Source organism: Artemia sp. Qi Xiang Cuo, chromosome 9 (genome assembly GCF_049724085.1).
Source record: "Artemia sp. Qi Xiang Cuo chromosome 9, ASM4972408v1, whole genome shotgun sequence".
In the NCBI taxonomy this organism is placed as follows: domain Eukaryota; kingdom Metazoa; phylum Arthropoda; class Branchiopoda; order Anostraca; family Artemiidae; genus Artemia; species Artemia sp. Qi Xiang Cuo.
Window position 1 is genome coordinate 27,144,685 of NC_142802.1, and position 13,296 is coordinate 27,157,980.

A 13,296-nucleotide genomic window follows, 5' to 3' on the forward strand; every position below is an offset into this window, starting at 1 on the left:
CCCACAGACTACAATAATTACCAGTCTGAGCGTAAATTTACGCTCTCTTGTGAAAAAATAGGTTTATCTATAGACAAAATTCGACACTTAGGTTTACCTTGCATTATAACCGGCGATTTTAATTGTAATTTGTCAGAGCCAAATTCTCAAGCTTCACCGCGTACAACACTAGTTAAGGGTTTATTTAGTTATTTCTTGTGTGTTTTAGATAAATCGTCCAATTTTACGTATGTTCACACGTCCTCGCGAACTTCCAACCTGGACCACGTTGTAGTATCGTCAGATTTGCGAGCAGATATAGTAAAAGTAGTGTTTGATTATCAGTTGTCTGATCATCTTCCCATAACTTGCTCTGTCGGTATGTCATCTTCTAGTCACCAAACCACAGCTCTTGCTCCTTCAGCACCTCGACACTGTCGTAACTGGTCGAAAATTTATCAAGCCTTATTCATCGAGTCGGTAGATTCAGTCCTGAATAAAATCAGCGTCCCATTTCATCTCCTTCAGAAGTCACTTCAGTCACCTCAAAAAGAGGTTTCGATTTGTCTAGATATATATTGCACAGAAATCTGCCATGCTCTCCGCTTCTCAGAAAAACAAGCTGTTCCTTTGCAACGAATTCATAAAGGAATCATTCCCGGGTGGTCGCCAAATCCAGATCTCGTCATTTCATGTAGTGAAGCAAAATTTTGGTTTTCAGTATGGAAAGAGTTTGGACGTCTGAATATGAATCTTGTGAACAGCATACGGATTTTCACGAAGCAAAAGTTTTCTATGGCCCTGGCTCGGCATCAGAAAAATCTAGTCAATCATTATTCTGCCCTTGCCAAACAAGATAGAAATATGATCTTCAGGTTTGTCTTTCGTTCTGCAAAAAATTCTTCTTCACAATCCCCAGCCAACATCCCTGAAGATGAATGGTATACCCATTACGAATCGGAGTTCTCAGCTCCTGACCCCTCCATTGAACAACCTTACGAGGCTGCCTTGGATCAGTTTCTATCTTCTCATCCCAATGAAGATTTTATCGTCAGTGCTCGCTCTGTTGAAGATGTCATCTGTAGACTCAAATGGAAAGGCTCATCGGGCATTGACGAAGTCAGTGCGATCCACTTGAAACACAGAGGTAAACTTCTCGCGGCACATCTCTATCTGCTTATGCAGATGATTTTCTCTTAAGGGATTGTTCCTGCCTCTTTTTTGCATCGGAGATCTGACTCCCATTTCTAAAAAGTGAAAATCTGAAACTCAATGTACAGCATTCCGTCCGATAACTGCAGCTACGTCACTGTGCAAGCTCTTCGGGTTTCTGTTTATGCAGGAACTTGAAAAAGTATGCTACACTCCTCCGCATCACATCGGCTTCAAGCGAGGAACTGGATGTGCTGTTGCCTTAACAGTCGTTACAAATGTCTTGATAGATGCCGAATCTTCTGGAGAGAGCCTTTATTTGGCAGGACACGACATTAGACGTGCATTAGACTCTCTAATCCATGCTGCGATGCTTTTGAAGGCCGATAAACGTGGGTTGAATCTAGCTGTCATTCGTTCTCTCAGGAATCCGTATTCTAGATTACGGATTCGACTGAAGCTACCTCCTGACAAGGGTTTGACCCCCATTCCGCATACCCGATCAATTCCAGTCAAGAAAGGAGCGCGTCAAGGAGCAGTCACCTCTCCCGACTTTTCAATAACTGTGTCCTTGATGCACAAGATCAATGTCCATCTTCGCTGATTCTGTCATCTCCTACCTTGTCTTTGGTATGTTACGTGGACGACATCCTGAATCTTAGCCGAACCCTTCAGTGGGCAATTGATATCTTCGAAATCCTTGAAGCCGAATATCTTAAAGTTGGACTTCAGTTCAACTCTTCAAAATCAGAAATCGTCCTATTCAATTAGAAAACTGATTTTTGTGTTCCTACCATTGCCCTTGGTTCTAGCTCTGTCCAGACAGTGGATCACCTCATTTATCGAATTTTACCCATAGGTTCGTCTATCCGTCACACCCGAAAACTTCTCCTCGAACAGCTTAAACGACGAATTTCACCGTCTTACGCTTCAGTTGTATCGTGCAAACTCCGATTCAACCGGCTGCTTCTAGCAAGCTTGTATAACGCCATCGCTCTTCCTCACATTTTATATGCCACGCCCTTCTGGAAACTTCTCACTAAAACTGACCAGAATATAATCAGAGCAATGTGTTTTCGTTTTGCAAAGTATTTGCTTCGTCTACCTCCGTGGTACATTAATTCGCATTTAATTGAAAATTTTAAAGTCGCAGACCCTGAAGTTGCCGTCGCTAGACGAATAGCAAAGCATAATAGAAAAATACGCCGAAATCTACACGAATGGTCCCATCTGTTCATTCAGTGAATCAGTGATTCGTTTTCTTTGTTGTTTCAGTTTGTTACGGTTTGTGTCTTCTTTTTTGTTTCTTTTAAGTGCTCCGTCTTGTTGTATTATTTGACGGGTTTTTCAATAAATAAATAAATAATAAGGCAAAATGTAATGATAAGTGTCTGATCTCAGTTTCTAAAGTAAGTAAAAAAAAGAAATCGCATTAACGATGCTTCTTGACTACTAAGGTTCCTGCGCTAGCCCCGCAGTGTGTTGCTACATCCAGGTTCGATCTCTGGGTCCCGTATTAACAAGCTAAGGTCAAACCCACTACATCACCACAGGACTCAGTTTTTGAAAAAAAAAACAATTACGAATTTTGAAAATTTTGCCAAGCGACACTAAAAGTTAGATGATGCTGATGATTTTGGTTGTTGACACTAGTGTCCATTTCAGCTAGTAAAAACGATTAAAATGTCAAACTTACTCCTGATTCAGAAGGAGCTTCACAGCCCGCAAAACAAGGTGAAAAATAAAGAACATTGTCAGAGCTGCAGATTGGATCATACAGGGATGTAGAGCAAAAGCAATCTTGATTGCAGGTAAAGTTGAATTGTGGAGCGTCAAGACCAAATAATCTTAAAAAGATAAGAGGAAAATTTAATTAGTAAGCTTTATGTATATTACTAATGGCCAGGACAATTGGTAATTAAGCTTTTTTTTTTACTTGAATAAGTGATGTAACATGAACGTGCTTGCTTAAGCACTTACAAAGGTGAAATAAAACCAGTTTTCCTGCCATGGGATATTGGAAAAAAGAATTCAAGTTTTTCCAGAGTTAAACAAAAAACTACAGGATTCGTTTTTGGCTTCGTCACCTCATTTTCTGAATCTCCTACTACCAAGTTTGTCACAAATTCACGTAAATTATGGGGGGGGGACGAAACTATTTTTTCCAAGAGCTAGAAGGGGTTTATTTTGTTTGTTTTTTTCATTTTGTCAATGAAGCACCAAAACAGGCTATTTTTAAATGAGAATGCCAAAAAGAAGGTTTTTTTTTAATTTAGGAGGACAAAAAACTTGTGAGGGCTAGTTCCCCTTCAAACCCCCTGACTGATGCCGCTGCTACCAAGGAACATTGTCAAATTAATATTTTGAAGACAGTTCTTAGTCTCCAAATAGTACTTTGACAACCCTTTGTGTTAGAAACTCCACTCCTACTCACTGTTTTTCAACTTTTACTTAATCTTTTTTCTACTAATTTATATAGTTTATGAATTTTACTGATTCTCATAAACAAATATTCATTTTATGTTTACAGTAAACAAAAATGAAAAAAAAAATCACTTACCCTTCAGGAAATCTATTCAATCCAAACAAAATTGTATTAGGGCATTGCAAGAGAAATATGAAACACGAGGAGAATCCCAAAGCTGCGAGAATAATGCAGTAGTTGAGCATACCTCGACATTTCAACTTCAACTTTTTGACAACAACACCACCTATGAAAGTTGCTCCAACCCCAGCAGGAACGAAAATAATACCTATAGAACATTCAAAATATATAACTTTTTCTGTGCAGTTTATTGCAAAGAATATATTACACTAGATAAGTTTACGGAATAATATTTTGCCTTATTTCTCTGGTCGCCCTTTTTCAGGTATTATTTGAATTATGATTGGGATGCAAAGTAACGCGGAAAGCAACACTTAACTTTTTTGTTTCTGAAGTCTAGAGATTATTACTTCTAATCAATGGCTTCTATTCACGGAAGTTAGGGGGGAAACTGTATGTTTCTAAATCTAGGGAGGGGAAATTTTCTTTTCATCCCCCTCCCGAATGGACACCACTGCTTTTGATAAATCTTTAGGAGTGCGTAATTACAAAACTGTTTTTTTGTTGTTTTTGTCCAGAGTCAAAAAAGATTTTGCTTTAGACACTTCAGGATCCTCAATTTTAATCGACAATCTTAATCCCATTTTACTATAGTTCGCTTTAGGCAAGTAATTTTGAGAATCATTTGACAAATAAACCTAGTTACGCACACTGGTCACACAGGAAAAAAATGGTGTAGTATATCTTAGTTTAGTTATATCACCTGAGTGTAAATAAGCACCAAAGCACTATTGGAATAAAATGTTTGAGTTTCACAAGGGCCATATACATATCTAAGTATCAGGCTTCCTCCGGTTTTAAATGTCTCTTGCCATAAACCACAAAAATGTCATTATAGTTACAGCAGCAGCTGCAAGCTAGCAAAAATTGTGAACCATGACCAACAGAAGCCGAAATTCGTTTTTTTTTTTTTTTTTTTTTTTTTTTAAATTCTTATCACACATATTTCCTATTGAATACTATTTTGAAAAAAAAAGTATTTTGTTCAGATTTAACAACGAACAGTTTTTAAGAATTTGGAAAAAGGGCCTAAAATTCCTATAAAATGAGGTCAGATTGAAAAGAAAGTTTAAAGTTGGAACTGCCTTTATCAAATCAGTCAAAAATCTATGATGTATCATGGTTGTAGCTGTTTAAAGTGCAAATTACAGTCATAGTAACCAAAAGTTTATAAAGGATTTTGGAACAGAATTTCAGGTGAGAAAGAATCGCCATTTAAAGTTCTACGACAACTCCTTCGATACGAAGTGCCTGTCGGAGAAGAAAAAAACACATTGTGGCCAAATCGTTCTTTACTTAGGCAGCGCTAGGGCGCTACCTATGATTATGAATGATAACTATTATTTTGGCAGATCTTAATTATAAAAGATTAGTTAAAAATATATCTATACAAATTTTGAGAAAGAGCCTGGAACCCAAGCAAAAAGATATCAGTTTAAAATGAACACTGTATGCAGTGTTCATTTTAAACGAAGTAAAACATATATTTAACAGTCTATTTTAACAAAACTCATATTGACCTCTCTTGTTTCTTCACTACTTAGTCTCTAGCACTTTTTTCATCTTACAATCTTATTGTCGGTAATATAGTGAGTTTCACAAAGTGAAGTGGCAGCCTTGATTAGAAAGAGGCTTACGTGGCTTGTTTCGACGATGTGTACAATCACTTGAAACATCTCATAGAAACTCCCTTGCCAAGATTAATACACCAGTTAATGGTTTCGTCCGCTTCCCGACGAAGTGAATAAAAAACGTTTGAAAATGGGTATACAGGGTATTCCAAAGTGGAACAAGTGCCAACTGTGAAATTTTGAATGGCAATTTTTACGAAATAATAAAAAAATAAAGTCTGGATAAAATATCACTTGTTAACAGCTAGATATATTGTCCTCGAAAGGATTCTAAGTAAATCTGTGGCTTCAGAGATTTTGAGCATTTTCAAACGCCACGTGTTTTTTAAGATTCCACAAGTAGTCAAAGACACCATAGGTAGTGGATGCATACAAATAGTTCAGGCAGTCAGCAAAGCAGCACGTGATATGAATTCATGCGCTTTTTGAATTTTAAGTTGTACTAAGAAAAACCTGTTCATTTCTGCTTCCCATTCAGTCTCATATGTATATTTTTTTAAATGTCGTCGCAAAATTTTCTCGCCCATAATATGTTGGTCTATATAGACTGTTATGCATTACTTAACTTGGATCTTAACTTTTTCTTTATGCCCAATTATTTGACACTTTCTCGCTGAGGGCAATTATTGACTTTATAATTGAGTCGTCTGGGGTCTTGGCTTGTAGTTACTTACCAATGAGCAATGCAGCCTGGCCAGAAGGAATAAGGTATTGACTTTCTAAAATTTTCTGAGAAAACCCTGTCATACCAGCAACAAGAAAGCCTTCGCTAGCACCAGCTACACTAACAGCCACAAAAGTCGGGTTAGAAAATATTCGTAAAATGCTTTTCGGTAAATCTTTCAAAGTTCCAGTGTCGACAGGCGCTACGTCATCATCATCACCACTTGACTGCCCTTTCCTTTTCTTTTGATATGCCTGTGATACTTTCTGAGCCGCTATAGCTTTTGCACCTATAAAGAACGGGCAAGATTTTATTTATAAAAATGAACCTACACTTGAGTCTCAGATTCCAAAAAAATGATTTGTGCAGTGGGTGTTTCTGCTTCCAATAAAAAAAAATTAACCTGGGCAAGCACAGTGTAAAGAAAAACTCTTTCTGTTGGAGGAAAAAAAAATTAAAACAACTCCTGGGGCAAAAGTCTAACATTTTTTCAAGAGTAACAATTAAGGGAAGGGGAAGGGAGGTGATTGCTACCTATATTCCTCCCTCTAGAATATGAAAATACATTTTTTTTTTTTCATTGAATTTTTTTTCTATTCGGTTCGTCATTTTCAAGGGGTTTCAGCTTTTTTTAAAAATCACCTTAAATTTCTTTTCGCAAAAAAACCTTTTACTTTTAAGACGAACTGAAATAATAGTTACCATTCCTGAATCGGTGTCAGGTGGCAATTTCTTTTTCACTAGGCAGTTTTTTTTTCAAAACGCGTTTTTTAAGATTTCGATTACTATGGGCTGTGGTTTGCTCTTTACTAGGTTGCAGCTACTGCTGCAACCTTGATCCTAATCGAACAAAAACAGATATCTCTAATGTTAATGAAATTAAACAGCTGCCTATTTTTATAGAAAAGTATGAAAAAATTTGAAATATCACGTTTAAGTTATCTTCGTTTATTTACTCAGGGGACTCTTTGTATGTTTGTTAATCAGCAGACATTTGGGTTGATCTGAAGAATTATGAGCCTTATAAGTCGATTTTTTTTTACTTATAAATAAGAAATTCGTTAAGGTTTTTGTCACTATTCACTATAACCTTAGCTTGGTAATACGGGACCCAGAGATGGAACCCAGCTGTAGCAACACACTGGAGGACCGACTCAAGGACCTTAGTTGTCAAGAAGCGTCGTTAATCTGATTCAAAACACAGCACTGTTTACAGTTAGAATTTTTCTCAAAATATGCCGTAACGTCGTTAGGAAGATCTCAAACTTTTAACCTCTTTTATCCAGAAGGACACATTGTAAGATACTTTGCAAAATTTTCCAATTGAACAAAGTGACAGATTTTGTCAAGATGATGTGTGCATGAACTTACTTTTAAGGCTTATGCTCTTTGTGTATGTTTTTGGTATATTATTTTTCGGCAGTTCTTTAGTTTTAACCCTGTCCTGCATGAATTGTGGAACTGGGTTGACCAAATTTGTACAGTGTCTCAGAACATATTTTTATGTTTCAAATAAGATAAACCACGAGAGAACAAAATTATTTCACTGCAAGAAATAAACATCAAGAGAGTGACATGGGGAGCCATCCTTCAGTAATGCTCAATTCTCAAAGAAATTTGTTGAGAAATAAAAATAAACCTATGTCATATTTTGTACATTTTACCATGTTGGAGGTGTTTACATAACTTCAGCAGTAAATTTTCTTTGCTTCTGAGGTAGGGTAGTAGCTCCAGTCATCGGATCTGGCACGAATAGTAGGTAGGGAATCTTCGATTCTTAGAGGCTACAGGAACTGTTATTTTATTAGAGATTAGCCTAGCATGTTCTGTGGCTGGGTCACCAATAGTTACTAAACAAGGCAAACTGGGACAGGGGCAAACTGAGTAACTCTAGTGTATTTTCGCATATTCCTTAGTACAGTAGGCTTTTCCAATGCTAAGAACCACAATTGTAGAAGAAGTTTAATCAAACTTAGCTTGTATCTTTGTAGGTTCCTGCAACTGCTTGCAAGTGTAGATTGTGTGAATACTAGCTTAGGATGACAGAACATGGACTCACTAGCTGTTAAATGTCTTATTGCTATATAATTGAACTGTTTCTAGCGCCGCCATTCGCGTGACCTTTGATTACAGTGCGTCGGGGGCTTGTTGTCTTCCATGGTAAATCCTTTTATTTTGTTAGTGTGGGTAGGGTATGAATACCCTCATCCCTCAACAGCTGCGTGACGGTCAGGAAAGAAAACCCGTTCATGCAATATAAGTTGTAATTCTGATATTTTGGGATATGCTCGGCATGCCTTGCCACAAAATCAGAATGACATTTCAAGATTAGAGCATTCAGTACCCTTGCGCCTATTTAAATCTTGAAGGTGCTAACAGAATATCCTTTTATACAGCTCGCAAGACTCCCTCATAACTCTGCTTGTGTAGCTTGTTTGAGCTGTATTACTTTGGTGGAACTCTAGCTTAAATGAGAAAATCCGTTTGTCTATACACTGGCTTTATTACTGAGGAATTTTCATTCTTTTTATGTTGTTGTTTTTTCCGACTTTTCGACAAAAGATAATTGCTTAATTCTAATACTTCTGCCAGATGGTGCCACATGCAACAATAATTTTGAAAGAGTACAGAAAGCTGACGATTGCGTCGCACAGGGAGAATAACATAACTTGGGACTCCTTAAACTCCTCAGATAGAAACCAGACTAACAATCCCTTACCTTTGGCTTAGTGAGGGGTTATGCCGACGTCACTTACAGAAAGATGGTTTAAAAAAGAAGGTGTGAACTTAGAGACTACTAAACCGATGTTAGATTACAAAATAAAGGCTTGATTGTATCATGGATCACTTGGTAACGTGATCAGTAGATGAAGAAAATATGCATAGTACCGGACGGAGCCATCCGTCCTGAAAGTTTAATATTTCAGCGTAAAACGACAACTCCTTTTCATTTGATAGCTGAGATTTACCACCTATTGAATTACAATTTAAAGATCTCTTTTTTTTTTTTTAGTAGAAATAACATTACATGTGAAAATGGGAGCTTCTTTTGGAAAGCTGTGATCAGTTTCTTCTAAGAAAAAGTTTGAGGAATATCATAATTTTGTTTCAGTGAATAGACGGATTTGAAACTAATGAATCTAATTATGTAAGTGTCCTGTTCTTTTGGTGCAATTTACTGCTAAAAGGATGTCACAAAACCGCATATTTCACAGGGAAGATGGATTCTTAACTGTTTAATTTTTAATTTGTATGAATATAAGGTAATAGGCAGCTTCTTGACTTCCCTTGGGCATAATGGAAGTTATACATGGTGCCAGACGGTGTCATCCGTCCTCAAAGTTTTAATATTTTGACGTATGGCAACAGCTTCCTTTTATTTGACAGCTTTGATTCAGATTCTGCTGAATTAAAGTTTCTAAGTTTCCTTTATTTTTTTACTTTTTTTGTCAGTAAAAAAATGTTTATTAAAACATTTGAAAATAGGATCATTTTTTTAAAGCCTTGATAAGCTTCTAGGAGAAAGTCTAAGCGATAGCATAATTTTGTTTCAAAGAGTTCGTGGTAACGAACTGTAAGTAAGGAGCGACTCGGCTCAAAAGTAAGCAAAACTCTAAACGACATAATTATGATATCAGTAGATCCATAGAAAGAATTGGCTTCTTATGTTGATTAAATGAAAAAAAACAAGTTTTTTTTAGCTGAAAGTAAGGAACGAAGTTAAAACTTAAAATGAACAGAAATTATTCCGTATATGAAAGGGGCTGTCCCCTCCTCAAGGCCTCGCTCTTTACGCTAAAGTTTTTTATTGTTTAAAAAAAATAAGAGTTGAGAGAAAGTCAAACTTTAGTGTAAAGCGCGAGGCGTTGAGGAGGGGACAGCCCCTTTCATATACGGAATAATTCTGTTCGTTTTAAGTTTTAGCGTCGTTCCTTACTTTCAGTTAAAAAAACTTGTTTTTTTTAAATTTAATTTTTGAACGTTTTTGAATTTATGCAGGTTTTGATTCTGGCTCACCGTACATGAATAATTAAAACACAATTTGCATATTAATTTTACTTTTATTTAGTTAAATGGCTTTCTCGAAACTTGTTTAGTTTTATTTACGAACGTTTTTATTAGTAATAAATATACGTAACTTACGAATTAACTTACGTAACAAACTTTTATATTCATATATTTTTAATACGTATATCAGGGGGTTGTCTTCTAGTCAATACCTCGCTCTTTAAGCTAAAGTTCGAATTTTGTTCCAATTCTTTAAAAATGACCTCTTAATCACAAAGGCCGTTATTTAGGATAAATAGCTTTTATGAAATTACTAAAAAATCTTTGGCTTAAAGAGCGAGGTACTGATTAGGGGGTGAACCTAGTCATACACCTAATATTTTCTGTTCGTTTTAAGTTTTGATGTTACTCCTTATTTTCAGTTGGAAAACTTGTTTTTTCTCTATTTAATTTCTGATTTTTTTTTTAAATAATGCTGCGAAATCCGGCGTCCCCTTCATAGCAACGTCCCTTCCCCCGTGAAAACTTCCTTCTTGGAAAGATCCTCCCACATAACCCCCAACTCACCCACCCCCCTACTACCAGAAAAAATCCCCCCTGAAAACGTCTGTATACTTCCTAATAACCAATACTATATGTTAAGATTGGGCAAAGTTCATAACTTTCAGCCCTTCCCCCGGGGACTTCGTTTTCTGTATGCCTTTCCAAAAACTAACCTGACAAGTATGTGTCCAATAAGAGAGTCATTCATACTCCTGCCATTTACCCGTGCCTCAGCCATTGAAACATTTGCCTCTCAATTACTTGGACTATCTTGTCTTGGCTTTTCTCTGTCTACAATTACCCAGCCCAGTCTTGATGCAACCTATTGCCCAAAATACTTGATAACTTCAATTCATTGAATTTATCAAGTATTTTGGGCAATAGGTGCCATCAAGACTGGGCTGGGTAATTGTAGACAGAGAAAAGTCAAGACCAGATAGTCCAAGTAATTGAGAGGCAAATGTTTCAATGGCTGAGGCACGGGTAAATGGCAGGAGTATGAATGACTTTCTTATTGGACACATACTTGTCAGGTTAGTTTTTGGAAAGGCATACCTGCCTAGAGTCTTAGGCATGAAGATCTGACGATCTTCAAGCTGGAAAATCTCTCTACTCAAGCAGAAGTCTTTTTCCTGAGGTGGTACTGCCACCTACTCGGCCTCCCGCCAAGCACCCATGCATGGATCATCACGGATTTCAAACCCTTGGAAAATGACTGGAGACGTCCTAGAGGGAGACCGAGCACAAGGTGGGTTGACGTAAATAAACCAACGACTTCTCAGCCACAATATCAACCCATATGAGGCTCCATCAATACCCCGGGACATGACCATCTGGAGAAGACTGACGGCAATGTCTACTAGTTCCCTCTACGCTGGCAACCCTAGTGAGCAAGAGCGTTAAGTCAAGTGAGTCAAAATAACAACAATTGCTATGTATCTTTGTTAGGTTGCTCGGATTGTAAAATTGTGAATTTAAACAAAGTTGATCTGTAGTAAAATTATCAAGCTTGATATTTTTCTAATTTTTGCATCGTCGTTCTCAAAAGAAAAGGTGATTTCTTTAAATTTCCGGGAAAAAATTCACAAGGTTTGTGAATCTGAAGTTTCATAAGGAAAAAAAGTGTTTTGAAACTTTTCAAACGATCTTTTTTTTTAACTAAATAATGAGAAAAAGTATGAATTGCTATTTAAAAAAAAAGTAGTTAGTACTTGTTTATTATTGACAAGGTAAAATAGAAGTAATGAAACTAATAATGAAATACGGGTAAGTAAATGAATAAATAATTTTTATACCGATTATGATCGGTCCTACCTTTCCTTAAAGTAAAAACAATATCTAAATAAGAACAGATCTTTTCCCCTGGACGGTTCTTACGTCGATTTGCAATTATGATCTAAGATCGATTTCAAAATTATGAGGTTTTCCGGGCAGAACTACAATTTTGTCGGTGTGCCACATCAAACCGTGGAATTAAATATGCAAAATCAATTAGTTAACCAACGCTTTCGCCTGTAAAAAACTCAGATGTTAACTACCTCTTGTTTCCTAAAGACAGCTATGCCTTTAATGGAAAGCTAAACTTTCTTAAGCTATTTGGTACCATATTTTTTTTAGCTTATTTTAATTTATTTTGTGCCGAATTTTTGTTTTTTTTTCAAATTTGGTTTCTGTTATTACAAAAACTACATAACTACTTACGGAGCTCTTTTTGATTAAAAATTGTATTCCTCCAAGAAAAGTCGAAAATTGAATTCCCCATTAAAAAAAATATAATTGGCATTTTAAGTTTCCACTTAACCATTCCATACAATCAGGGTTCATTTCGACTGTCCTTGGTGCCTTAATAAAATAAATGTGCATTTTTAAATGCATCCAGTTGATGAAAATCCATTAAAGTAGTCATAGGAGCAGAAAACGTTATACCCATACACTTTGGTTTATGGCACATTTTAATTTTATTGTTTCTGATATAATCATTCTTTTTGGGTCACAATGTCAAAATGTAAAACGGGCTCAAAAATTTTTATTCCAGCCGCTACTTTTGAGCATTTCTTACCTGGCAGTCTTGCAGGAAATACGAGGAGAAGCCATCCGACTAGCACTGATAGAAAACCACAAAAAATGAAGCCGATCCAATATGCACCAATGAAATTTGTGATTGTCACTTCAGAAGGAACCCTGTAATTAAAGGGATCTTAGCATTTTTTACGCAACCACGCGCCATCTTACTTTATTTCTGGAGCCTGAACAAGTCAGAACTTCAAATTTCTGGTGCCATCAGGGGACTAGGTGGTCAGATTTTTTTTTATGGGTTGCTAAGGTCAAGTAGACTGTTAATGAAAAAAATGTTTTTGTAATCAATTCCAGTAATTGTATACTTTTCAACGGCCGACATTTTCTCTCTTTTATCAGATATATAAAACTTAAAATCAGAGAGTGATTTAACCAAACTGTTTACTGTTTGAATCAAACAGGGACGGACCAAAGGAAAAGCATCCAACAACCGTCATAGAACCCATGGGTACGCGTGTTAAGCCGTGCCTTAACTATGGCTATTCAGGTGAAGTCACCCGTGCTTTTTACTTTTTCTAGCAGTTCTAATCTCCATTAGTGCATTTTAAGGTTTTAAAGACAAATCAGGCGCCACGAAAGTAATTTTTTTTTTCAGGGAAAATCAAATCTGGCGAACGAAAAGCTTTTTCACTCGATCA

General features: G+C 36.5%; 1 protein-coding gene across 3 annotated transcripts in view; it reads right to left on the reverse strand.

Annotated features, from left to right (window-relative positions):
• LOC148948510 (solute carrier organic anion transporter family member 4A1-like) overlaps positions 1-13,296 on the reverse strand; it is a 126,614-nt gene that overhangs the window by 12,833 nt on the left and 100,485 nt on the right. For all 3 annotated transcript variants that reach the window (XM_089093959.1, XM_089093960.1, XM_089093961.1), the window contains 4 exons: positions 12,642-12,763; positions 6,042-6,320; positions 3,692-3,884; positions 2,828-2,978 (listed from right to left, as the gene is read on the reverse strand). In XM_089093959.1, coding sequence (XP_088950085.1) covers positions 2,828-2,978; positions 3,692-3,884; positions 6,042-6,320; positions 12,642-12,763 — 745 coding nt within the window. The remainder of the gene's footprint in view (positions 1-2,827; positions 2,979-3,691; positions 3,885-6,041; positions 6,321-12,641; positions 12,764-13,296) is intronic.